This window comes from Henckelia pumila, unplaced genomic scaffold (assembly GCF_033568475.1).
Source record: "Henckelia pumila isolate YLH828 unplaced genomic scaffold, ASM3356847v2 CTG_525:::fragment_3, whole genome shotgun sequence".
NCBI lineage: Eukaryota > Viridiplantae > Streptophyta > Magnoliopsida > Lamiales > Gesneriaceae > Henckelia > Henckelia pumila.
In genome coordinates this window covers 2,762,681-2,789,188 of record NW_027331857.1, presented here as the reverse complement: position 1 = coordinate 2,789,188, position 26,508 = coordinate 2,762,681, and the positions used below count along the sequence as shown (strand labels likewise).

The 26,508-nt window shown below is 34.8% G+C and overlaps 4 protein-coding genes across 16 annotated transcripts; all 4 read left to right on the top strand.

The window, feature by feature from the left end:
* Window positions 1-1,184: 1,184 nt before the first annotated feature.
* Window positions 1,185-4,642, top strand: LOC140873078 (uncharacterized). The gene is made up of 7 exons (XM_073276061.1): window positions 1,185-1,475; window positions 1,814-2,032; window positions 2,741-2,827; window positions 2,992-3,138; window positions 3,685-3,711; window positions 3,801-3,896; window positions 4,278-4,642. The coding sequence occupies exons 1-7, from the start codon at window positions 1,230-1,232 to the stop codon at window positions 4,476-4,478; spliced, it is 1,023 nt and encodes a 340-aa protein (XP_073132162.1). The 5' UTR covers window positions 1,185-1,229; the 3' UTR covers window positions 4,479-4,642.
* A 1,854-nt stretch (window positions 4,643-6,496) lies between these two features.
* LOC140873155 (uncharacterized) lies at window positions 6,497-16,801 on the top strand. Of its 13 annotated transcripts, XM_073276149.1 has the most exons (10): window positions 6,543-6,621; window positions 7,211-7,476; window positions 11,290-11,362; window positions 11,500-11,770; window positions 12,148-13,112; window positions 14,222-14,290; window positions 14,404-14,523; window positions 14,672-14,722; window positions 15,077-15,217; window positions 15,339-16,801. In XM_073276149.1, exons 4-10 carry the CDS (start codon window positions 11,617-11,619, stop codon window positions 16,383-16,385), a joined length of 2,547 nt encoding a protein of 848 aa, XP_073132250.1. In that variant the 5' UTR covers window positions 6,543-6,621; window positions 7,211-7,476; window positions 11,290-11,362; window positions 11,500-11,616; the 3' UTR covers window positions 16,386-16,801. The 13 variants fall into 13 exon arrangements, with proteins under 13 accessions (XP_073132258.1, XP_073132256.1, XP_073132251.1 ...); XM_073276157.1 differs by lacking the exon at window positions 7,211-7,476 and having other exon boundaries at window positions 6,497-6,621; window positions 11,537-11,770; XM_073276155.1 differs by lacking the exon at window positions 7,211-7,476 and having other exon boundaries at window positions 6,497-6,621; window positions 11,530-11,770.
* Window positions 16,802-18,470: 1,669 nt separating this feature from the next.
* On the top strand, window positions 18,471-20,519 carry LOC140873107 (heat stress transcription factor A-2-like). Its single transcript, XM_073276087.1, has 2 exons — window positions 18,471-18,911; window positions 19,764-20,519. Exons 1-2 carry the CDS (start codon window positions 18,471-18,473, stop codon window positions 20,517-20,519), a joined length of 1,197 nt encoding a protein of 398 aa, XP_073132188.1.
* A 2,105-nt stretch (window positions 20,520-22,624) lies between these two features.
* LOC140873106 (protein FAR-RED IMPAIRED RESPONSE 1-like) lies at window positions 22,625-23,780 on the top strand. The gene is made up of 2 exons (XM_073276086.1): window positions 22,625-23,608; window positions 23,685-23,780. The coding sequence occupies exons 1-2, from the start codon at window positions 22,625-22,627 to the stop codon at window positions 23,778-23,780; spliced, it is 1,080 nt and encodes a 359-aa protein (XP_073132187.1).
* The last annotated feature ends 2,728 nt before the right edge of the window (window positions 23,781-26,508 follow it).

The window sequence follows — 26,508 nt, the reverse complement described above, 5'->3', positions numbered from 1 at the left end:
ATTATAGGTAAAGAAATAAATTTGCAAGAAATTTAGGGTAGTTTTATAATTTAATTATCGCGCGTAAACCAACATGTAAGGTTATATGTAAATACAAACATTGTCCTTATAAATATTATTGAATTTAAAATATTCATTGTATACCGAAAATACCCTTGAAGATGGTGACAAAATTGTTAACGGCAAATGATGCTGTACCTTTCCGTCGGATCTTCGTCCATTTTTTACATTAATTATGCTCTCACATTTCAATTTCCAAACTCATCTCTTCACATCTTAAAAAATTCCGGTAGATATCTCCATCGTTGCGGTTGTTTCGTTTTTTCTACCTGCTTTAGCCGCCAGCAAGTCCTTGCAGATGATACTTGTTATGAATTTGAACTAAAAAATGAATCTAAACTTTAAGCGTTCAAAAACATGATTTGCATACACTTGACGAGTATTGAATTTTTGAAGTTTGATTACTTTTTGAATATTTGAAGTTTGATTACTGATTAAAAATGGTCCTACAGTTAAGAAACCAAACTGCCTCCCAACCACCTAGCTAACTCCAAGTCACCGATACTACTTGTTCTTTACCACCAACGTGATGTCCCCTCAAAGTGCATGATATTACTTGTACCAGAAGCAGGACCAATCTTCATAATAAAAATTCATCAAATTTCTTTCTAAATAACCCAATATAAAATACTCGTATTAACAAATAATAAAATTCTTAATATTTTTACAATATGGAACTATATGTTAATAAAAATTAATATAAAAATAGACACGTATTTTATTTTTCCAAAAGAGAAAATTGCTTTTTTGATCTTGTATGTTTGTCACTTTGCGATTTCAGTCCTTTATATTTTCATATTTCAGTTTTAGTCCGCTATCTTTATTTTTTTGGGCAATTTTAGTCTTTTTTTCAACATGGCGCTGATGTGGCACCAATTCAGTGCTGATGTGAAACTGACGTGTACAGTGCCACGTAAGCATTTTTGAATAAAAAGGATCGAAATTGCCAAAAATAAAATATGCAGGACTAAAACTGAAATGTAAAAACATAGAGGACCAAAATGACAGGACTAAATTTGTAATTTTCCCTTTTCCAAAATATTGGGAGTGAATTGCAAATGGATATAAGTTGGAGGTTCACAAAAAACTTTTTCCAATAGATTATCCACACAAGTGGAAGTGGTGTTCCCACATATATTGATGGAAATAATCGATCATTTGTCCAAAAAATGGGGACTCATATTATGCTGTATTGCCATGGGAATGGAGCAATTTGTAGACATTCCACTGGCCAACGTAGAGTTGCGAGTGCACTAGAGCAGACGCAGGCTACCGGCGTCGGAAGGTTGAGGTGGCCGGAGTTGGAGGAAGTGGATAACGAGCTGAGCAAAGGAAATGAAAAGGGTGCTTTGAGTATAGTCAAGGTTTTGAAGGACAAGCCTGGGGGCCTCCGAGCCTTCGGCTCCGCTCGCCAGGTGAATCTGATGTTCGATTAATCTTACTTGTGTGATTTTCGTAGTCGTGGATTGTTGATTTTGGTTATCGGGTTGAATTGTTTCCTTCTTAACTTTGTTTTATTGAAGCAATCAGATAAATTCCCAATTTTTTCTTTATGAAATGTATAGTTATTCAGTTGACTCCTAGGATGAAGATCTTTAACTAGTTATCCTGATAAAGATCAAATTTCATGTTTGATTTCAGGAATATTCGGTAATAAGGCACATTTTTTAAATTTGTATGTTTACTCGAGTTATCATTTAAGTTTTGAATTTATATTTCCATCTCGATCATCGATTAAATAGACTCATTGCAGATACCCCAAAGGCTCTACACTCTGGACGAATTAAAACTGAATGGAATAGAAACTGTGGCTCTGTTATCACCAGTTGATACCGCACTGGGTTCTATAGAGAGAATTGTGCAGGCTGCTGCTCTACTGGGAGGAATAGCTGCTTGGAAAGTATTTGGGTTGAGCCCTGGGCAGATCCTTTTCTTGTCTCTGGGCTTGTTATTTCTGTGGACGTTGGATGCGGTATGCTACCTTTTATGCATCACCTCGCTTGTGACTCTGGCTCACGCTGCCCTAAATACACATTATGTAAATCTGGTTTTGATATTTGAATTCAAAGAACAGCCTAAATTTCAAATTTTGAATGCAACACAAAAGGAAATTATGTTCATAATATAGGGCATGAGTTGGCTTTTCAATGTATATTTGTGCCTAACCTTTTGAAGCGCACTTACAGTATTTAGTACTAAAAACTGGAGAAGTTTGTTGCATGAACGAAACGCAACACAGATGGGTAAAATGTGAAACTTTTGATTTGTTAAGCTAAAGGTTAAGATAATTTTCTTCAAGGGAAAAAATGGAATTTACCATTTGAAACACTTATTTTGTTTCATATCAATGTGGTTGCTTTACACGTTGTAACCCTGGCAGGGATCTTTTGCATGGGTATGAAGTTCATTCCAGCAGGTTCTTATTCTTATAAATATGAGTGTGATTTATATTTCGGCCATTTTCATCGAGCACCAATAAGCCTGGTCAAATATGTGTGATTTTGCAACGCTCTTTCTTTCTCGTATATAGATTATAACCACTGGCGTTGCTTTAGTTTTCTAAACAGTTGCAGCCTTGCAGGCATGACGTATATGTCTGTATCCTGTTTTATGAGTTCTCTACTCCACAGTTTTATGGCCTTTATATGATTACTATTTGCTTCAAAGTGATTATGCATAGGTTTATTTCAATGGAGGGGTCAGTTTCTTGGTCCTTGATACCCTTGGCCATTCGTTCAGTCAAAAGTACCATAACAGGGTTGTTCAAGTAAGTTTTCTCTATCTCTATCTATAAATATATTTATATGCGTATATAGATAGATAGATAGATATATTAATACAAGTGTTCTTGCATTACTGACATTCTGGATCTCAGGCCACCCCACTGTTCCACGAAATTAAATTGATATTGACTCTTTGTTGTTATCATAGCATGAGGCTGGCCATTTCTTAATTGCTTATTTGCTTGGAATTCTGCCAAGGGGGTATACATTAACCAGTTTGGAAGCTCTAAAGAATGAAGGATCTCTTAATGTTCAAGCAGGGACTGCTTTTGTGGACTTCGAATTTCTTGAAGAAGTATGTTTTCTTCCGACATTTCTACTTCTGGTGTGCTCTTCATGTCTGCTTCTGCTTCAATCGTCGTAATTGTATATGAGGATGATGAGACAATGTGCTAGTAAATCAGTTTTCAGCTTTTGTATTTCGCTTGTAAATATCAAGGTTTCGTTATTCGATCAAATTTTTTATGGGGTTGTTTCCGTTGTCTCAGTTGTACAAGTATAATTTCAGAAACCTTCGAGGAATAGCTTCAGATCTATTTTGTTTTACAGATATTGCAATGCGTTGTATTTTTTCATTTCCAATCCTAAGGTGAAGGTGTCCCATCAATCAATGATAACTGAAAACTCTGCAAATAATGTATAGACGAGTTATTGAATTTACCTTATGGATTCTTTCTTGTGGGCTTGATTTTAATTTTTGGCGCTTATTCTGGCAGAGTAGTTGACTGAAGTCCATATCCAAGTCATGGTTTATGTAAAGGAATAGTGCTGCATATTTTGAAGTGGTGCATTCATTTGATGCTTATCCTTCATTAATGGGAGTACTTGTTTTGTATTTCAGGTGAGCAGAGGAAAAGTATCTGCCACAGTATGTAGCGTTTCTATTTTGTTAGTTAATGGTATTGTTGTCAATGTTTGTCTATGTAACTCAAGTAATTGTTGATAATCTTCTTTCAGACACTGGACAAGTTCTCATGTATTGCACTAGCTGGCGTGGCAACAGAGTATCTTCTTTTTGGTTATTCAGAAGGAGGCCTTGCAGATATTAACACAGTTCTGTTGCTCTCTGCTCATTTAAGTTCATCGAAATGCTCTTCTTTCTTGACATCCTTGATACTCATCTTAGATTCATCTGAAGATAAAATACATTAGTTGTTCAAAAATTAAAAGTCCTTTTTCTTGAAAGGAAACCATTGGAAATAAGATTTATTTTGCCTCTGCGTTTTGCGCTCACCAAACACATTCCAGTAGGACAATGACATTTCCTTGTTCCATCGCATTCCTTATTAAAATCGAATGATGTATGCCAAGTTTGTATAATCAATAATTTTGAGCGAAAGTTGGAAATTGTTCTACGAAGAAGTTTGTAATACTGTTTTCTTGGCAAATGGTCTTGTCTATGCAATTCTCATTCTTGACATTTTTGGCCAACAGTTGGACAAGTTACTCCGAAGCTTAGGCTTTACCCAGAAGAAAGCTGATGGTCAAGTGAGATGGGCAGTGCTGAATACTGTCCTCACGCTTCGTCGCCATGAAAGAGCTCGATCGATGCTTGCAAATGCTATGTCTCAGAGAAGATCTGTGGGATATTGTATCGATGTTATTGAGAAAACCATAGGTGACGATGATATTTGATTTATAGAAAATTGAGTTTCAGGTATCATGTACTTGTTTTGTAAGAAAGAATCCATGTAATTGTTTAGGCCTATGTGTAGTGTGGATTAACAATTTGGTAGTGTGTTAATTGTTTTATTTGCATTTTGAATCACAATCTTGCTTCTCTTGCTTGGTCTAGAGAAGAGACTATAGTTAAAGATTGAAGGACTTCGAAAAATAAAGGTTGAAGATCTACAAACAAATCAATGATAAAAAAAAAATTGAAATAGCAAACATAAAAATATCATAGGAGGTTCGTAGGGTTTTATTTGGGATGACACCATGGAAAGCACTGGGGTCGGATGGTTTCCATGCTGGGTTTTATCAGGAGAACTGAGATTTAGTTGGTGAGCAAATTTCGATGCTTTGTCTGAATATTCTTAATGGCAAGACATCCATTGGAGTTTTGAACACAATTTATTCAACTCCTATCCCAAAAAATAAAAAGCCTCGTTTGGTTAAATAATATCGGTCGATCAGTCTGTGTAATGTAATAGCAAAACTCGTGTAAAGTCATGACTAAACGTTTGAAGATGTTTCTTCCTCACATTATTTCTTCCTCACATTATTGATACGGAGCAGAGTGCTTTTATCTTATTCCGGGGCGTCTTATTACTGATAACATTATGGTTGCTTTGAGTGTTTGCACACTTTACGTAGACAATCTAGAGGTCGACAGGGCCTTATAGCAATCAAACTAGATATGAACAAAGCCTATGATTGTGTAGAATGAAGTTATTTGAAGGCTATTATGGGAAGATTGGGTTTTTCAACTCAATGGATTAATCGCATCATGGACTATTTGAGCACCGTTCAGTTTTCAATTCGTATAAATGGTCATCTTTCCAGTTTTTTTGCCCCTTCTCGAGGGTTAAGACAAGGATGTCCCTTATCCCTTTACTTGTTCTTGATATATGCTCAAAGGTTAACCTCACTCATTACAAGGTACATATCGAGGGGATAATTGAGAGGCATTAGATGTCATCGAAATTCACCAGCTATTACTCATTTGCTATTTGCATATGACACTCTTTTATTGGGGAATACGGATCACTTCGCTTCTCGTTACTTGCTCTTTCTTCAGCTACTTATAATTCGAGAGGGGATCCTCTGTTGTGTTAACCAAAACAGCACGTGATGCTGTGCACCAAAACGACACCATTTTTCTTTATTTATTTTTTGCCCTTTTTTTAACTTTTTTGTTTTTGCCCTTTGTGTCAACAAAGTTGTATAGGATTTGATATGACCTTGTCGAATTCTTTACCTCGTGCTTACTTGTCGAATTATTTTATTTTTCTTTCCCTCGTGTTACTATTTGTCCAATTATTTTACTTTTTCTCTTTTTTTTCCTTATTTTTCCCCTCTATCAAGTAAGAATTATTTATTTTTGTCTATAAACTATATTGTGAGTATGTCTAATCAACAACCTAAACATATAAAGTATTTCGAACATTAATTCATGATGAAAATATTCTAAAATTTTAATTCAAGCATTAGCATGTTAATAATCTTATATCGTTAAAATTTTTAGGTAAAATATCAATTTTGGTCATGTATGTATTGATGTATGATATTTTTAATCATTTATATTTTAATGAATCAATTGTAGTCCAATAACTATGTATTTTTTTTATTATCAACTTTAGTCGATTTCATCAAAATCATGTAATTAAATTGATTATATCATTGTTAATTAAAATTAATTTATGTTGTTAAATACACGTTCAACTCGAGAAATTTTTCTAACCGCGTGCTTACAAAAATGCTATTACATTAAAAAATTTATTTAAAATAATTAATTTAAATTTTAAAAAAAATCTAAACTAATAAAATTAAACTATCTATATTATTTCATTCAAAATAAATTTAACCCAAAGTTGTGCACGTGTTTTTTTTCAAAAGAAACTATGTCAAAATCTAATACATTTTGCCAAGAATAATTTTTTTTAATTAAAAAAGGCAAAAAAAAAAAAAAAAAACCGAAAAACGAAGAAAAAAAGAAAAAGAATACGGTGTCGTTGCTTTTTGCTCAACACAGCAGATGATCCAATTCCTTCGGCTTTCGATCCTTCGGCGCAGTGTTGAGTGTTCCCTCTTCTTGGGATTGGAGATCTTCGACTGGGTTCGTTGTCTTCCGTGTTTTTGTTTTGTTATTTTGGGTTTCTTGACGTTGCAGGTGTTTTTTGTTTCACTTTGATCTTCTCTTGTTCTTGTTTGGGTTATCTGATTTGTTGGATTATAATATCTCACTTCGATTTACCAAGTTTTCGTCTTTCTTCTCTTCTCTGCTGTGCCGTGTTTGGATTTAAGGTTTATTTAGTTTCATGTTCTTTTCTTCTTCTTTGGGTTTTCTTATTTCTTGATATGTTTCGCATTCGTTGTCCCCGTTCTTCAAATTGGAGAGCTTCGACTGGTTTGGTTTGTTGAAACTGTGACGGCCTTCAATTTGTTTTTTGTTCATTGTGTGTTGTGGTAGTGATGTATATAGGATCTGCGAAGAATTCTAAAAATTGAACTTGGCTACTTCACGCACCAAAAGTGTAAACCATACTCATGTATCACTGTTTGTTGATTTTTCGCTTGCTTTTACCACGATTAGTTTTAGATTATTAGTAAACATTGTTTCTATTTTTTTGGGAGCTTAGCTGGCTTTTGCTTGTTTGTGTGTTTCATAACCTTTTATTTACTTCTTGTTTTTTGGGTTCATGAAGTGTATGGACATCTTTGTAAATGAATTGCTTTGTGGTTATACGTTAGGTCAGTAATTTTTTTTCCAAGTGAATGTCTATTTCCATAAGATTAATCAGTCCATCTGGAATATTTTAGTATTGGTTAAGTTATGACTAACTGATTTGACTTTTTGTCTTATATCCCCTGTTTCCCGTTACGTGGGTACATATAAACATCTGTACGGTTTCAACTCATTTATTTAGCTGGGGCATTCCAAGAATCGAACTCGGGACCGCTCGCACCCAATGTGAGGATCATTCAACTAGACCAAATGCCCAATTATTGATTAAATTTGTCATGCTCTGGTAGTTAGATTTTGTAATCTCCTGCTGCTCCTCTATGAACCTAACACTTATTTTATTTTTTTGAGGTAAATGCAGAAATTTGGTTTGTTAGTCTTAGTATCAATAGGCTCGTTGTATGTGATCAACTCGTGGTGGATCTCAAAGTGGAAGGAAACAGCCTTGTTATGAAATTCATTGGAATGAATCAACATCAATGTTCGATTGCTTCTTTTGGTGTGAGACATGAGTGCACTTTAACCATTTAAGTCTGAAATTCATTTTAGCGCTCAGTGATCCTTACATGATGAGATGTTGTTACTTGCATACTGTACCATATTTTTATTTGGTACACAGCATATGGACAATGTACTATTGATGTGGTAGGGGCGTTCAAATGTTATATAAATTTTACTTATGTTCAGGCGTGTGTGCTGTCATTTTAATTATATCCTACTGTAACTTTATGTATTAAAAATAAGCATGAGTTTTACTCTCACCCGTTCTGTCAAACTTTCGAACAGTGATGTGTTTATAATAAGAGTTATGTGATCTCTTGTTAATAATTTCATATCTGTTTCGCTTTTACCTCGACATATCGAGCCACTATTTTTGAGGTTACCTTGATGATAGCATGATGGTTGTTTTATTCTTTTACTAATTCAGATTCTCGGTGTTTTTTGTACTTGTAATTGAAATATTTGATTCAGGAACGTAGTACGTGGCGAAATACAATTTTTACAGAAAAATGATTGCCCTGTTTTATTTGATTATATTACATATTCACTCACACATCTTATGGAGTTGGATTTGGACTGCGTTGAGGAAAGCGAAAGAAATAAAATCTGATGATTATATGTTGTTTTGTGAGGGTAAGTAAGATCAGTTCTAGAAAATTTTTGGAAGTAGCTAATATTATGAAAGGGAAAAACTCCGAAAATGATTTATTAGCCACGTCAGCTAGTGTCATAGACTTATAATTGAGCTTGTTGGAAATGAGATGTCTATTTGAATTCAGTTTTCTCCCAGTGTAGTTACAAGCTGTAAATTTTAGAATATCTACAATGAAAATCTAACAGTTGGCCAAATATCAATTGATTACCATGTGCTCGTTTGCTTTGGATCTCTAAGTTTCAGCATTGATCATTAATAGTATTAATTACTGGAAAACTCTGAATTGAAGTAAATGAATGTTATATATTTGCAGCCTCCATCGGGTCAACAATGTTGATATTTAGTTGGTTACGACACATCTCGCTTTCCTACAATAATAACAGGAATGGCATACTCTTTTATTACTTCATAATTATCATTTGACGATGACCTAAACAATGTTCATTTTTGTTTCGTTAACGACATCTTTCCAAGTTGACTCGATTGTGAAAGGAGATTTGTGTCAAGAAAAGAAATACAGCTGGGCATAAAATGTGCATTCAGAGAGAATTGAGACTATCTCATATTTGCTTTCAAAATTTTCATATACCAGATACTTTTAACTACGCCCGCTCAAATATCGAAAAGATTAGTAGAACAAAAAACTAATTTTACTTTGTTGATGGTTTATATCGCTTTCTTTTTAGGAATACTTGGGTATCACTGTATCAAATCATACGCGTTGCACTTACCTTTTTTTTAGGTTTTTGGATATTCTCGGTGTTCTGTGTTTCCACTTTGATCTTCACTTGTTTTTGTTTGGGTTTTTTGATTTCTTATGACGCTTAGCTTTCGTCAGTGTATCTCATTATTTTTAAATTTATGCAAATTGTATGTTGGTTGAATGTAATTTTATCCTTCTTCTGCTGAAAATTGTTTTCAAGGGAACAAATCTGGAGAAACTCTTTTATGCACTAATTTGGCAATTATTAACTCTCTGGAACTAAAATCATGAATCAGAAAATTGCTATTCTCAATTGACCAAGCATGTGGTAAATATTAAACCACTGTTTCTTCTGGCAGCTTGTGTTTAGGTTTTTATTTCTGAGATTTGAGTAATGGGATTGACTTTGTTCTTCTCAAATCGGATCTTGTATTTGATCAGCAAGTTGTATGTAAAGAGACCAAGTAATCAAGAAATATCACACATCACTTACTGTTGACATCATAATTGTACCTATATGATATGCGTTATGTTTCAAAATTTTATGTGTTAGGATGAGATCATTTTAATCGTCTTAACATTCCTGTTTAAGCTTGTCAAGTAACTGATCCATGCGATGATTATAAACAATGTCATCTCAATAAACCTGGCTTTTACCTTAGCTTAAGCTAATGAACTCTCTCAACTGTCAAAAAACGTGAATAATCCTTGTGGCAAAATCTGTTTTTGGGTAGAAATTCAATAAGTAACAATTTCTACTATGTTTTCATTAGTTTTCATCTCTGGTTTTTGTTTTTGTCCCGTGACTTTTTTTTGGTCTTTTGACATTCTCGTGACGTGCCATGTGTATTTTAATTTTTTAAATTGAATTATATTTCATCAGAGCCATTAGAAAAAGAAAATCGGAGTTTTCCTTCAGTTTTCTTGTTACTCCCTTAAAATTGTTAAAATCTTTCCTCGTTGATGAAAATGATTACTCTGTTTCTTGGACATAAACTTTAGCCATTTAAGTTTTAAGTTGGTTTTAGTGTTTTGTGATTTTAAATGCTGAAATGTTATTACCTACATATTGTATCGTATTTTTATTTGGCATGTAGATCATATATGATATACTATTGTTACAGCAAGGATGTTCCAAATGTTAATGTAAGATCTATTCAGATTTAAAGTGATTGTTGAATATTCAAATATGATCTGATTTCCTATCCCCCGTCTACTGTGTTTCATGTAGCCTTTTCGTACTTTCAATCTTCAGTGTTCTCTTCTCTTGTTAATGTTTGGTTTTTTCCTTTGGTCTTTTGACATTCTCATAATGTGTGTGTGTTTTAGTTATTATATTAGACCTCATGAGAGCAATTAGAAAAATAAAATTGGAGTACTCTGTACTCCTCAAGATTCCTTGTTTCGCTCCCTTAAACTGGTCAAAATTTGTGCAATTTGACGAAATTTATTTGGTTGTTGTTGGGTGTAGGTTCAAGAAGTAACATTTTCTAAAAATCTTTACGTCCTGATGAAATTGATTGCTCTGTTTTTTTTGGGTAGAAGCCTTAGCCATTTGTGTTTTAAGTGCGTTTTAGTGATTTGTGATCTTTAGACGATGAGATGTTATTACCTACATACCGTATCATATGTGTATTTGGCATGTAGATCATATGGATAATATACTCTTGATACAACAAGGATATTTCAGATGTTATGTAAGATCTATTCAAATTTAAATTTTGGAATTAAAAGGATTGTTGAATAATTAAATATGCTCTGATTTTTTAGCCTCTTTCCGGTGTTTTCTATGTGGTCTCTTGTTACTTTCATTCTCTGGTAGTTTTTCATATTTGGTTTTTGTTTTTGTCTCTGTTTCGCTTTTCTTTTTTGGGTATCTTTTCATTTGGGATTTTAGGATTACATTCCATGTGCTCAGTGGCTTTCGATCTTTAACCTTCGGATCTTTAAGCTTTGGCAGTGATCATTAAAAATATTAATAAACGAAAAAATCTGAATTGAAGTAAATGAATGTTGTTTATGTGCAGCCTCTATCGGGTCAATAACGTTGATATTTAGTTGGTTACAATACACCTGCCTTTCTTACAATAACAACAGGAGCTGCCTACTCTGTTATTACTGCATAATATAATTTGATGACGGCCTAAAGAATGCTCATTTTTGTTTTGTTATTGACTGACAGCAGATCTTTCCAAGTTGACTCGTTCGCGAAAGGAGGCTTGTGTCAAGAAATGAAAGACAGCTGGGCATAAAAGGTGCATTCCGAGAATCGTCTTAAATTTTGATATATCTCAAAGTGCACAACAATGTAATTGAGACCATCTCATATTTGCTTTCCAAATTTTCATATATCAGATGCTTTTAGCTAAGTGCCCAAATTTTCATATATCAGATGCTTTAATCGAAAAACCTCTTTTAAAAGTTAAAAGGTAGCCGTGTCTGCTTACCCCGGTAGACATCATCCCAATCGCCGAACATCAAAGCTCGAAATTCAAACGGCGGCGTTCTAATGGAGGATCCGAGGCAGCTTCAAACCCTAAATATGTCTGAAGCAACCGCCCTGTCGTTCCCGCCTCGTCTCCGAAGGCCAATACGCAGCCAGACGTACCTCAATCTCATCCAACTTATCTCTCACTGCTACACCGACAGTTCTCAACTTCACGGTGATGCGATATTTCTTTCGGGCATTCAATTTTGTGTTACTTCGCTTTTGATACTTGACGTGTTTTAAATTTAGCGGATTGAAGTAAATTAGGGGGAAAAGAAGCATTTGCTCGTTTTCATCTGTATATGTGTTCCTTCGATTGGAGACAAGTGATCGTGTATGCGATTTTTGCGCTTTTTTAAACTAGGAGGAGTTCTGAAATGTTGCGTTGAAGCATATTAATAGCCCTGATTTATTTTAAACTAGGAGGACTTGAGTTTATCTGTACATCAAATGGTTGAATTATTTCGAAATTTGGGGCATTTTTTCATGCTGCATGGACTTTCTTGGTGAAATTTTAGTAGTAATATGATTCCTGCTTTTTGTTGTGCGAAGGTTCTAGCGAAGGTGTTGGTTTAAGACGAGGGAGTGATGAAAATACCCAAATTAATCATGGTGAGTTGAAGTCAGCTGAATTATTAGTTCCTAATGACATGTTAGTTCAAGGAAATGGGATCTATAAGAGCGTGGCAAATGTTGGCTTTCAGGATGGAGATTTGGTCGATGGACGTGCAACAGTAACAGAATTGGGTGGTGCGAAGGTAGTAACAAATAGAGAGGAGGTAATCACACAAGCAGATAGTATGAGTTGTGGGGATTTCTTGATTGGTGGAAACCTGCATGTCGATTGTGCTGTTCAAAATGCCACAGAGCAAGAAAATCTGGATATTGTTCATGTTGGTTCAATGGGACAGCTGACAGTGGACGAGGAATTCTCTATTGATGATTTTTCTGAAGTTCTCGACTCTTGTTTCGGTGCAGATATGGTTTCTAAATCACCAAAATCGGGAAACAACAGCAAAAAGAACATCTCTGCACTGGAGGTCAATACTTCTAAAGAATTTGAGCATCAAGTGCAGCTGAAAGAGATGGAATTGGAGAAGCTTGTGTCTACATCAGGGGTGGATGAAGAGATCGAAGAAGGGGAAATATATGTTGAAGCTGGAGTCTGTGATATGTCAATTGATCCGTTATCTAATGATGCTGCATCTTTGGGAAGGATATCCATACATACTTCTGAGAACAATGGGTATAAAGAAGACTTCACTTGCAAGAGTGATGACAGGAGGTTCCCGCGACATGATACTCGTGTGGACAAGGAAAATGATTGTATGAAGATGGAACATAGAGCATCATCCAGGCCATCACTAGATATTCAGGCCCTAAGCTCTGTTGATGGTGATGATATGGAAACTCAAGGATTTGATACTGTACCCACTTTTTTCGAAACTTTACCTCTGTCTGGCATAATCCTCCAAAAGCATATCCATGATAATCCAATTTCTGCTACCACCAAAAAGGTATGATATGTTTCTTATGCATGTTCCTTGTTTTGCTTGATATAATTTTTAGATTCTTGATGCAACAGTGTGGTTGCATCTTCAAATCATTGTTGTTGTATTGTAGTTATTCTTACACGAGTCATCATAATCCTAATGCAAGATCGTGGGACTTTTAGTGGAAAGAGTTTTGTTGGCCTCACTCTTGGGGGTAAATTTACACCAATTTAGTTTACATGACAATTTTTATATCATTGACCGAGTAGATTTTCCAGTCAATATAAGCAGTTTTTGTAGAAATTTAGTGTTATGCATTTTTAACTTACATTAGTAACTTTGCATACCTTGATTTATTCTTGTTACCTTCCTTTATCTGAAATTTCGATGATACTTGGGGCATGAAATGTTTTTCTCATGTAAACTTCTTGTTACTGCAACATGATATGGCCAGAATTGATATTCTTTCATCTTATTTTGATTTGCTACTGTATGCAATTTGTTTTGTTTTCGCTGACAGTTTGCTATAGAGTAGTCCTGAAATGATTCAGAGTTGTTCACTATTTCATCCTGGTGGTTGGACTCTTCTTTTGCTTCGGTTTAAGTTAATATTATTATTATTTTTTTTAAAATAAGTTAATTTAATACTTATGAACTTGACTTTGCATGGAAGAAATACAAATTTTATCTCTCATGTTAATAGGGAGATGTTATATGGTATTTCCTCTATTTACTCTTCTTACATGTAGCTTGTTTGGAGTTTCATAAAAAGTAAATATTGCACCAATGAGAGCACAGAGACAAACACCAGTCTCTTCTTTGTTCCTCACTTCCTCCATTACAGCACTTGAATAAAACAAAGAAATGTATCGTTAGAGTGAGAAAAATAAAACCTAATCACTGGAATGGGAGGAAGGACAAGTTTCTCTCGTGACAAGTTTCTCTCGTCATTTGTGTCCGACGAGATCCTTGAAACTGTTGTCAAATGTGATTTGTTATAAGCAGTTGAAAATGTAAGGCAATAGAGAACTTTCAGCACTGCATGGACTTTGAATTATAAGCCATCATTGAGATATAATATAAACAATTTGCAATCATCTCAAGATTGATGACATTTGGAGATCCTAATGCAGGAAGGAGATGGCAGAACCAATAAAAGGAAGAATGGTTCTTCAGCCAAGGAAAGAAATGCTGAGAAAAAGGTTTGTAAAAGGAATATATACAACTATGACAATTACAAATGTGATTTTCATGTATTAGCTTAGCTTTGATATGTGTTTCCTAATCTATAATTAGCCCAAAATGTTACTTGCAGAAAAGAAAACGAGCAGAAAAGAACAGGAAGCTTGGTATTAAAAGATTAAAGCTGCAAACAGTTTCACAGCCAAAAAAGATAATGTATTGTCGTCACTATTTGCAAGGGAAGTGCCATGAGGTTGTATTTTATCCTCAACCTATGATATTGGATGCGTCGTATGAGTCATATCTTAGTTGTTTATATATACTTGATCCTGCAACTACATTCCCATGCTAGGAAATACGACACTCACATGCACTCATATTGTTCATTGTGGTTTGTACAGGGTGAGAAGTGCAAATTCTCCCATGATACAACACCCTTGACAAAATCTAAGGTATGACTTTGCAACTGCTATGTTTTTGTAATATACATATCTGCATGAATCTCGGCAAAGTCTTGTATCATGCTGGGGTTCAAGAGCATGCATCCTTATCTTTCACGCTGGTCCGCGAGGGACAAGATTGAAGTCAAATATGAATATGTGATTGAGGGGTGCATTATGAAGTTCAATTCTGCAGTACCTTGATTTTCTGATGGGGAAACCAACATGTATTCCTAAAATTGTTTTAAAAATTTATGCACCTGAACCAAAATGTGTACTCATGGTTTAATATCTATTGTATGGATCAAGTCCTTCAGAGATTGATGGTTTATATCTTTTAAAGAATGCCTATCTTATATCTTACAGCCCTGCGGTCATTTTGCCCGTAGCTCTTGCATGAAAGGAGATGACTGCCCATATGATCATCAACTATCCAAGTATCCATGCAACAATTATACGTCAACAGGATTTTGTAATAGAGGTGCTGACTGCTTATTTTCACACAAGGTAATATTTTCTTTTGTAGATTCTAGTTAGTTAAGGTGCCGTCACTTTTCTCTTGCTTTCTACTACAGTAAGTCGATGTTTAGATATGTTTTACCAAGTTTTTTAATTAACATTATCTCAGATACTGGAAACCCAGATTCTATCCGTGCCACATAATGCCTTGAAGCCTGAGTTGAAATCTGAGCAGCCTAAAGGGCCAGAAAAAGCAGGCTCTTTCACGGCATCAATAGTCACTAGGCCTGAAATGAAGTTTTTGCCTCAACTATATAACTCAAACTCCAGTAATTCCTCAGATATTCTCACATCCCATCAGAAAAACGATGCTAAATTTTCCTCTCCAGGGAAATCTGGTAATAGCTCAGCAAAATTTGTGGCTAAGCCTTTCTCGAGGACCGTTGCACATGCTCCTAAAGGAGTTTGCTTCCTTACCGATATCTCGCTTGGTCAAAACAGTAAGCTCAAACTGGATGAATCAGTTCGGAAATCCGGTGATGCTGTTGAGGTTCTCCATGAAGCAAACCCAAAAGTATCAAGCAGCACTAATAAGTTGAACAAGACGCCTGAGGAATTGGCTTCAAGGAGACCCCGAGGAGTAAATTTCTTATCTTTTGCTCAATCCTCCATAGATGGTTCCAGTTTCAAGACATTCTCTAACTTCTTTTCGGATAGATTTAAAGAAGCTGGACAGATGGTTATGGCTGAGTTGGCTGACGGTAAACAAACTCGTCCGTTGCCCAAGAGTGGCGATTCTTTTGAAGATCATGATCAGACAAGCCGAAATGCGACAGATTTGTCGTGGAACTTGAATGGTGAGGCAAATAGAACATCTGCGACTATACCGTTGCATATAAATTCCGTGTCACAGGACAAAAATCAACCAGATGATTCATCCTTGGGGGGACCGAATAATAATAAAAATGGCACTTTTTTGTCATCAACTGAAGAGAAACCAACTACACCCTGTAAGTTTCCTGTTAAAACACACCTACTTCCGTTCAGTGGCCCATGTGATCAATCAGCATCAGCGGGACATCCCCAAACTATATCCAGCAATTTTAGGATGTCGCTGTCAAATTCACCAAGTTTGGTGCAGAGGGCCGTCCAGTCAACATTAGCGTTCGCAGCGAAGTTTGAGGCTGAAACTAAGTCAAGGCACACTCTTATATGAAGCTGGAAAAATCTCACGTTGATCACTTTAAGTTCTTGAAGTTTGGGGGTGACCTTCATCCTTGAAACTGGTTTTCATCAATCCCCAGGTTCGAATGAGGGATTGTGGAATCGTCTGTGGAGAATGTCTTGGAGCAATTTAGTGTCGAAGGAAAGGATAAATCTGAGGCAGGTTGTATGTTAGGCATATTTTATGCAAGCTCGAATTTTAGCGACTGGGCTTGGGATCAGCACGAAGTTTGAAGCGATTATGAGGTCAAGTTTAATTTTGAATTGATTGTTCATTTTTCCAGTTTGATTTGTTATGTGAATCTGCAAAATAAGTTATCCTGGAGTTAGGCTCGAATCAGGGATTGAGACTATAGTTTTATTAGAATTTATTTAAATTCTGTGTGAAAATGTTTTTCTGCACATATGCATGTACAACTTGACAATATAACAAATCGCAAAATTACAAATACACAAAACCGAACATGATTTTTTCAAACAATGTGGGTCAACTCATGTTATCATGTAATACGTTCGGCATGTATACTTTGAAGATTAAATAAGAAAAATTTAGATGTGAAAGATTATAAAAATATTCGCGTCAACCTCTTTCGAATTACAAAGGTGCATTTTGCAAAATCAAATACGAATATTTATATGAGTAGGTCTGTTTGTTAGAAGTACCGACTTATCTAGATTTGCAATGCAAAGTAATTTTTGACAGAAGTAATAGTTTGTTCAATAGAGTGGTGAGATAGTCATATGTCGACCTAATTTAGATTTATAATCAAAAGTAATTTTGACATTAAAAAATAATATATATTTTTTGATTAGATTGAATCGAAAATTCATATCACATATTGATCTGAAGCCACATCATAGGGATGATAATGGGATGGGGCGGGGACGGGATGTCTTCCACATCTTCGTTTTCAAATACAAAACTCATTCACATTATGCTTCGGGGATTTTTATCATACTCAAAAATTTTTTTCATACACGCCCTGTTTCGGTTTTTTTCCGCGGGTTCTCAAACCGAGAAAATTGTCATCCCTATTGTTACATGAGTTTATATATATATATATATATATATATATATATATATATATATCTCCTCTATATTATTAAGTTTGAGGCATGAATAATAACTATTTTTGGTAAATTACGTCATACCATTTTTTATCTCCTAAATACCCTTACCTATACCATAATTTTTTAAAAATAAAATAAATAATCAAAAGTTAATAACAAAAAACATAACATTAAATATAAATTATCCAGTTTTTATTATATTTCATATACAAGTTTGTAATACACGAAAAAAAATTAATTTATATGCACGCATCGTGTGCATATGCTTACTAGTATATATTAAGAAGGAACATTTTAATTGATCTCTTGGTATGCTCAACTTTAATTGCAAAAAAAAAAAAATCTCATAAAAATGCAAATTACGAAAAATGCATATCATATTAAATTCAAACACCTTAAAAAATAAATGTTATATCATATATTCAACACATTATATTTATATATTATGTTACAGATGCAATTCGCGTACGATATCGATCGTATGTATGTATATTATATGTGTGTGTGTCTGATTAATCAACTAAACATGTAAAAATAAATGTTATATCAAATACATACAACACATTATACGATATGGCATATATATATTTTTGATTAATCAAGTAATCAACTAGACATGTAAAAATATTTGATTTTGTGCAGGGATTTGTGTGATGGTATTTTCGTATCAATGGCTGAAATTTGGTAAAAACACACTCAGTCAACGCGCGTGTTCAACATTCTTCATATTGAGAGTAAAAACGTGCAAATATTTTGAAAAGTTAAGGGATTTGATGCTTATTAAATGTTCACAAAGAAAGAACCATATTTTTTTAACATTTTATATGGGTTGTTTTTGTAAATAACTCGGAAAAAAAACAAGAAAAAGAAAAATAAAGATTTTCATTGGGCACCGTATTTCTCTCTCATTCCTGCCATGGCGCCACCTGTAAACCAAGCCATATCACAAGTCATATAATCGGCGTGGTAAAGTGATCAGTATATCAAAGTCGCGTGTTCTGCAACTATGGGGCCTGAAACAGCAACAAATGAGCTTAATGTGGAGCGAAACGAAGAAAATGGTGGAGTGATGAAGGTGCCCAACGAGAATGAACCGTTTGCTGGTGTCGTAGGAAAGCCATACATATCTCTTGCAGAAGATGCCGACGTTGGTGGTGGTTTTTTTGGCCGCTGTGGCGGTGATGGTGATGGTGATGGTGATGGTGTGGAGGCTCCAGGAAAGGAGATGCCGAGGCCAATAGAAAGGCTTGGAGAAATGGGGCCACCGCCATTTTTGACGAAAACGTATGAGATTGTGAATGACCCCAATACTGATTCTATAGTATCATGGAGAAGTACGGGGTCTAGTTTTGTTGTCTGGGATCCTCACAGGTTGTCCACTGATTTGCTCCCTAAACACTTCAAGCACAACAATTTCTCTAGCTTTGTTCGTCAACTAAACACTTATGTAAGCATCAGTGGTTGGATTATTTTGGTTTTTTATTTATCGTGACATTACAGTTTCTACGGGTGATTTCTTGCATAGTTTCTTCCCAATCCATGTGTTTTAGTTCTGTTTCTTGCTTGCTTGGGACAGATTTATTATCGGGTTTCCATCTTTCTTGAAGTTAAGGGCCGATGGAAATACTTTCGTGTACGATATTTGAGTAAAAAAATTGGCAATTTGTTGTATTTTTCTTAAAGGACGATTAGCCCTGTTCTTACATTTTTCACTTGAAGTGAAGAATTTTATGATCATAAGGCATGTATCTCTGTTCTGGTTATGATAGTGATTTGTATTTTATGATGGTTTTTATATTATTTTGAGATAGCTAGTGTCTATGCAGTAGTCTTGATTTCTCGCCACAGTATTCAGATTTGTTTTGAGTGGGAAAGTGAAGGATCGGCTATGGATTTGCTGTGAAAGAGTTTCTATGGAAAATAATTCCATATTATCCAGTATTGGCATTTTCTAGCTTGGAGTCTGTTCATTTCTTCCAATTGAAGCTTTTTTCTCTTTTCTTAATGCACGGTTTGATAATGCTTTTATAGAAAAATTCATTTTGATGTTAATTTGCCTTATGCTCGACATTCATTGTGTAGATTATGTCTGGTTCGGACTATAGAAGGCTTCTGCTATTTTTTTCCTTTGTTTTGTATCGCTGTAAACCAAAGTGCTGCTTATTTTTTGTGTTGGATCATGTGTTCGTTTTATATTTTTTGATTGACATTTCGCTTCACTGAAGAATGTTCTATGTTCTGTATGTTGTTTGTAAATGTCAAAATTGATTGGAACTTGTTGAAACATGATAATTTGCAGCAATTTAGAAAGATTAATTTAGGCAGATGGGAATTTGCCAATGAAAACTTTCAGCAAGGGAAGAAGCATTTGCTAAAGAACATCAAAAGAAGAAAGTACGATCCTCAAATCAGACAAGGAGCTGTGTATAACTCGTTGGATTCAACCAAGAATAGCATGGAGGCAGATCTTGAGACACTGAGGTCCGAACAAAATGCTACCAATGAAGAGATAATGATGCTTAGGCAACAGCAAGAGAATGCACAAAAACATCTGGCTTCTCTTAAACACCGTCTCGACATCACCAAAATGAAGCGAAAACATATGATCAATTTCTTGATGGAGTCCCTAAAGGACCAAATGTTTCTGCAGAACTTCACTGAAAAAATGAAGAAGAAAAGGGCACCACTAGAGGTCTTGAAGAAGAGGAGGTACTTAAATTCTTGTGACTCAGGTGGTGGTAACTTATTTGAATCCATGAAAATCATCGATGCTCATGATATCGATGATGCTAGTCTTGATGAAAAGACAGTATTATCTTCTGATGATTCTGGCAGCTGTTTATTGAATCATAAGGCTGAAGCTTTCTCCGGAACAAGTAGCTTAGGGGAGTGCCCTGAAAAATACTTCTTTTTGGAGAACCTCATGGAGGAGGAGATCATATATCAGAAGGAAGACGAAATGGTAGGGCTGACGAAGAAACAATCTGATCTTATTCTAGAGTTGGAGGATTTAATGGCAAAACCCTCCCCTCCATGTCCAGCATCCATAGCATAGTTTCAAGGTAAAAATCTTATTCTCTCAATGACTAGGCCTCGTCCTAGCCGCTATATACTCTTTTTTCTCTTTAATAATGAAGGGTGAAAATCTTTACATAACGGTACCCTTGCTATTTATTATCGTTTTCTATACCAAATGAAACCTTTTTGTTATGTAGGAGGTGGAAATAGGGAAGGCCATCCCGGACTGGTTGAAAAATTATTTTCTTGTTTAGAAGAATCAACATATGATGCATGGAAGAAGTGAAAACGCATTGTGTATTCTTATCTTCTTTCTCCAACACTTTTTTTTGCCTAGAAGCATAGCTCCTAGATTTCTAGTTTCTTGCGACTTTTCCATTTGATGATATAAGTTCAAGTTCGAAAGGATTTATGAGACTGGTTAATGCATTCTCTTGCCAGTTGCCATCGGTATCAGATTATCATCACCCTCTCTGGGGTGAATGTCGATTGGCTCTCTGTCAGGCATCTTATGGATCGGATTATATATGGGATATGGAACTGGAACAATCCTCTAGAATATCGGCTTGAATTGGTTCAAAATTTTTTTTTTTTGACGGTTGAATTGGTTTCGAATTAATCGAACTAACTAAGAGTGTAACTCAATCCAAAATCGAAACTGAATTGAACCGATTGCAATTTGAAACTGAACTAGAATCAATATATCTCCATTCTAATTCAATATATTTCAATAGATGTCAAAATGAGTTAGACATATCTGGTTTATCCGTCCCACCACATGAAATATGTGGGTTGGGTTGAGTTGGGTTGGTAATTTTCCAACCCACCAAATGGCGCGCCGACCAGTCCGTTCCGCCCCGCCTCTCTTCATCTAACGGTGAGTTGCGGTAAGTTGTTGGTTAGCCCGTCTTGTCACTTAAAATAGATGAGTTGAGTTAGTATTTTTCCAATCTGCTTAAAAAGGTGGCCCAACGTGCCTCGTGGTGCGCTTTGAATGGTAAGTTATATCGAGTTGTGAGTCGATCGGTTCCAATACTTTGTTTTGATACCTTTAATCATTATTATATATCGAAAGAAAGTTTTATCAAACAACGAATAATACATCACAGTTTAAACATTAAAGTAATATATCCAACTCTTCGTTTCTCAATTCTTAATTTATTTATCAATTTCTATTTTGTATATCTTATAAAATTGGTTTCGGGACCGAATTAATTAATTAAATGGTTCTGGATCCATTTTCAAGTATCCAATTTGATTCAATATTGGTGTCGAATCCGATTCAATCCAGAACCAATTGTATTGGTTTCTGATGGAATAAAAATGGATGCAAGTATATTAGTGATAGTAAGTGAGAATATGTGGATATGTAATATAATTATGGAAAAATTATTTTTTTGGTCCTCTATATTTGTCACTTTGCGATTTCAGTCTTTTATATTTTCGGATTTCAGTTTTAGTCTGTTATCTTTATTTTTTTGGCAATTTTAGTCTTTTTTCCGATGTGGTGCTGATGTGGCACAAATTCAGTGCTGATGTGGAGCTGACGTGTACAGTGTCACGTAAACATTTTTTTAATAAAAAGGACCAAAATTGCAAAAAATCAAAACATATAGGACTAAAACTGAAATATGAAAACATAAAAGACCGAAATCGCAAAGTGACAAATATACATGACTAAATTTGCAATTTTCCGTATAACTGTTGATATGTAATAACTTGATTTGTAAACCATCATGGATTTAGAATGGAAATATATGTGGGTTGAGTTGGAGACACAAATACATAAAATATGTGGGTCGGTGTAAATCATCATGGACTATCGACATTACTTGGGTTTGGTCTACTTTTTAATGAGGATACAGAGACATTTGTATGGTTGTTTAGGATATGGCTAGAATGCATGGAATTTCAGACTCCTCAAGGAATAATCACTGACCAAGACAAGGCAATGCAGAATGCCATAGAAACAATATTTCCTAACACAAAACATAGATGGTGTTTGTGGCATATACTTAAGAAATTACCTAAAAAATTTGAATACCATTGTCAAAAGGCTTTCATACTCTCTTCTGTACACGAATTGGTATATGAATCACAAACTGCAAATGAGTTCGAACATGGTTGTTTTCTATGCTTGAAATGTATGGATTGCAAAATAATGATTGGTTGATCGGGATTTTTAGGGAGAGAAGTCGTTGGGTTCCATGTTTTCTCAAAACTTCATTTTGGGCAGGAACGTCAATAACTCAATGGAGTGAGGGTATAAATGCTTGTTTTGACGAGTATGTGCATTCAAAAACATCTTTAAAGCAGTTCGTGGAGCAATATGAGCGAGCTCTAAGGAGTAAAGTTGAGAAAGAGTTTCAAGAAGATTTTAAGTCTTTATCCCAGATGGTCCCTTGCATTACTCGATTCGATATGAAGAGGCAATTTCAAATTGCTTATACCATTGTAAAATTTAAAGAATTTCAACAAGAATTGACAGAAAAGATGTATTGTGACATTGAATCCATTGAGGATGGGTCTTTTGGTACGAAATATGTGGTCACAGAAGATTTTACGGTGCGTGAGAGAATTAAGGAAAAAAAGTTTGAAATTGTGTTTGAGAGAGATAAATGCACATTTTCTTGTAGTTGTCACCTATTTGAGTTCAGGGGAATAATTTGTAGACATCCTATCACAGTTTTGATCCATAATAAGTTGTCTGTGGTTCCTGATAAATATATACTTCGACGTTGGAGGAAGAATGTGAGTAGATTATATATGAGGGTCAAGATAAATTATAATGGATGGATAATTACTCCTGGTCAGTTAAATTATGAGAAGTTATGTGAAGCATTTACAAATGTTGCAGATTTGGTTGCAAATAATGATGATGAAACTCGAAGGCTACTCGAGTGGATTAAAAGTAAAGTAAGTGATCTTGGTATATCAAAGTTGCGATCAGGCTATGACCATATTTTGGTATCACCACTAAGCAAGAAAGTACAGTCTGATCATGTTGATGATGCGACTCAAGCTTCTACTTGCAAAGTTCTTGATCCAAAGTACACTAAAACAAAAGGAGCCCCTAAGAAGCTTCGAAAAAAAGGTCCATTGGAGAAGTATTATAAGAAATCGAAGGTACAAGATATTACTAATACTTCTTTATAAAGTATCAATACCTAAAATTCTATTAATACATATGTTGGTTTTGCAGGTCATTGTGAAAGCAAGCAAAGGAAAAAACTCTCAACCAGAAAATATTGAATACAATAACGTGTTCATTCAACCACTTGATCACTTTTACAAATAGGACTTGTATAGAATTATGTAGATGAAAGCATAAAAGCTTGTATAGATGCGAGAAGCTTCTGGAGAGTTAATCTTCACCGTCAAATCAAATAAATCTTGGTCATTATGGTAGAAAACCACTACTATAAAAAGCGGATACATCATTTGTAATCACCAAATTGAAAGCAATACAAAGTTTTTTTAAAGCATTCTTGTGTTTTCATTGAATTGACCAACCATGTCATAACCATATAATTTTCAGCATCCCAAGTGGTATATAACGTATCATCAACAACATGAATCTTCTTGTGTAACGCCCGAAAATTCGTTTACGTAAACCAGCATGCATAACTAGGAAATTGATTATTTAAAAAATATATTAATAGGGGTTAAATGATATTTTATGTGAATTATGTGAATTGTTTATATGTTTTAAATTTAATTATGTCATTTAACCCAATTATTTTCAAAGTTAAAATTTTTTAAGTAAAAATCGATTTACGAGCGCATAGACGGGACCGTGGACGGACGTGAAAAATATATAAAAATAGTCACAATTATTTTTACCGAGATAACCTATTTAAAATCAATAACTTAAATTTATATAAAATTATTAATTTATCCAGTGAATACAAAAAAAAACAACCAAAAATGAAAAAAAAGATAGCAACATGAACAATATATAAAAAGGTTATATTGTGTGTGTTAAAGTCAAAGGAGGCCATAATTGTATTTTTAAGTAAATGGGGGAGTTGCAACTAAAAATATATTTGTTATAGGGAGTTAATTGCACATATTCGTTATAAGAAGTTACAGCAAAAACTGTTTGACATTTCTATAAATGTGCACCTATTAGAATCTACAAGAGGCAACAAAATAAAATAAAATAAATAAATAATATCTCTAAACCTACAAATATGGACTAGAACTATTCCTACTCCTACTCCGAAAATGATGGCCATAGTAATAATGATAATACCAATGAAGCAGAGAGTCGTCTACTCGTGTAGATATGGACGAAAGACTTGCTAAGAGGCGGAGAACCTCACGACCGGGTCTTGCTCCCCTCCCGACAGTACTCTCCATTTATTTTTTTACTAGGCTCTTTTCTTGTGATTTATTTGGGGATTTTTTTTTATTACAGAAGCCCGTTACTACTACTTCTGTTAGATTAGATGCCCTGCAAGCTAACTGTTGGATAGAGATTTTATTGACTCAAGTGTAATAAAAAATATTTATTTTAATATAATTATTATTTATTCAATTTTGGCATTTGCTTTATCTGCATACTCATACAAACTGCATAGATAAAGATCTTAAATATATTATAATAAATAAATATGAGGTTGAACATGTGATGACAATCATGAAACATGTATTTTAATTATTGTATATTCTAAATTAAGTTCCTAGTCGATTGGGCCATCCAAAATAAGGATAAGGATCGCTCGAGCTCGAGACTAGAATATGTGATGTTGTGTACCACGTTTCATTGGTATGTACATAGAAATGTTCAATCATATAGATTGGTGCTCATGCGATGAGTTCACTGAACTACCCTCCCTTCGGACTTCCCAAGTGATTATCATTCATCAAGTGGATAAGTCCGTGGTTATGGTTGTACACCATTAGTCCTTACGACCCGATACAACACTGAGGCTCTACATGCTAGGATTGTGCTTTGACTCGTTTACCGACTCTAGGAGGGTCATCAGGTGGCGAGATTGGGTACAGTTGCGACACATGTTGGAGTCAATGCATTGTAGTCGAGAATTCACCGCTCACATATGAGTGTGGATATCCTATGTGATCTTATGAGATAATAGTGTATGGAATCTCTGACCAGAGTATGAAATGTGCATTAAGGTAAAGTGGTTCCCTAGTTGCACATGCGATGTCACTACGAATTCTCAATGATGCATCACATCATTATCAAACTTCGCATGCAACCCTCGATAAACCAATGGTTACAAATTTGATTGGGATATATGAGATGAAGGGACCGTACTGCACGATAACCATAATCGATTGGTTTTTGCAGGCACTATCAGTGATACCTAGGAAATCATGAGGCGATGCTACTAGACACTCTTACCATGATTCGATGGGTCCAATCAAAAATTAATTCTGGCATTCTTATGATCAAGGTGTTGATGCATAGAATGGGGTGATTTAGGGTAAGCCCATATAAAGGACAATGTCCTGAATTACAAAGAGTTGGGAACCCACGGTTAGCTGTATCCCTAAACCATTGAGGGTCACACAAGCACTGATTTCTCTGCTCCCATTGAGATAATAAATTCAAAGAGGTGAATTTATAATAAATAAGTTTGATATGATCAAACGATAAGCTTATAAATGAGTTTATAAGAGCTTGTAGATATTTTAGTGCACTTGCTTATTTTCATTGGAAGTGTTCCAAAATTAGCAGTTGTTCTTCAGTGATTTCGTAAATCAAATGTGCATCATAATGACAAACGAGTTAAAGTTGTCACATTGATGATATTGAATCATTGATCGGGATTATGATGATATCACTTATTGGACGCATGATTTATGGACTTGTAAGAGTATAAGTTCATCATGCAAAATAATTAAAATCTTAAATATATTTAATTAATTAATCACTGACCAAGACAGGGCAATGCAGAATGCCATAGAAACAATATTTCCTAACACTAAACATAGGTGGTGTTTGTGGCATATACTTAAGAAATTACCTCAAAATTTGGATACCATTGTCAAAAGGC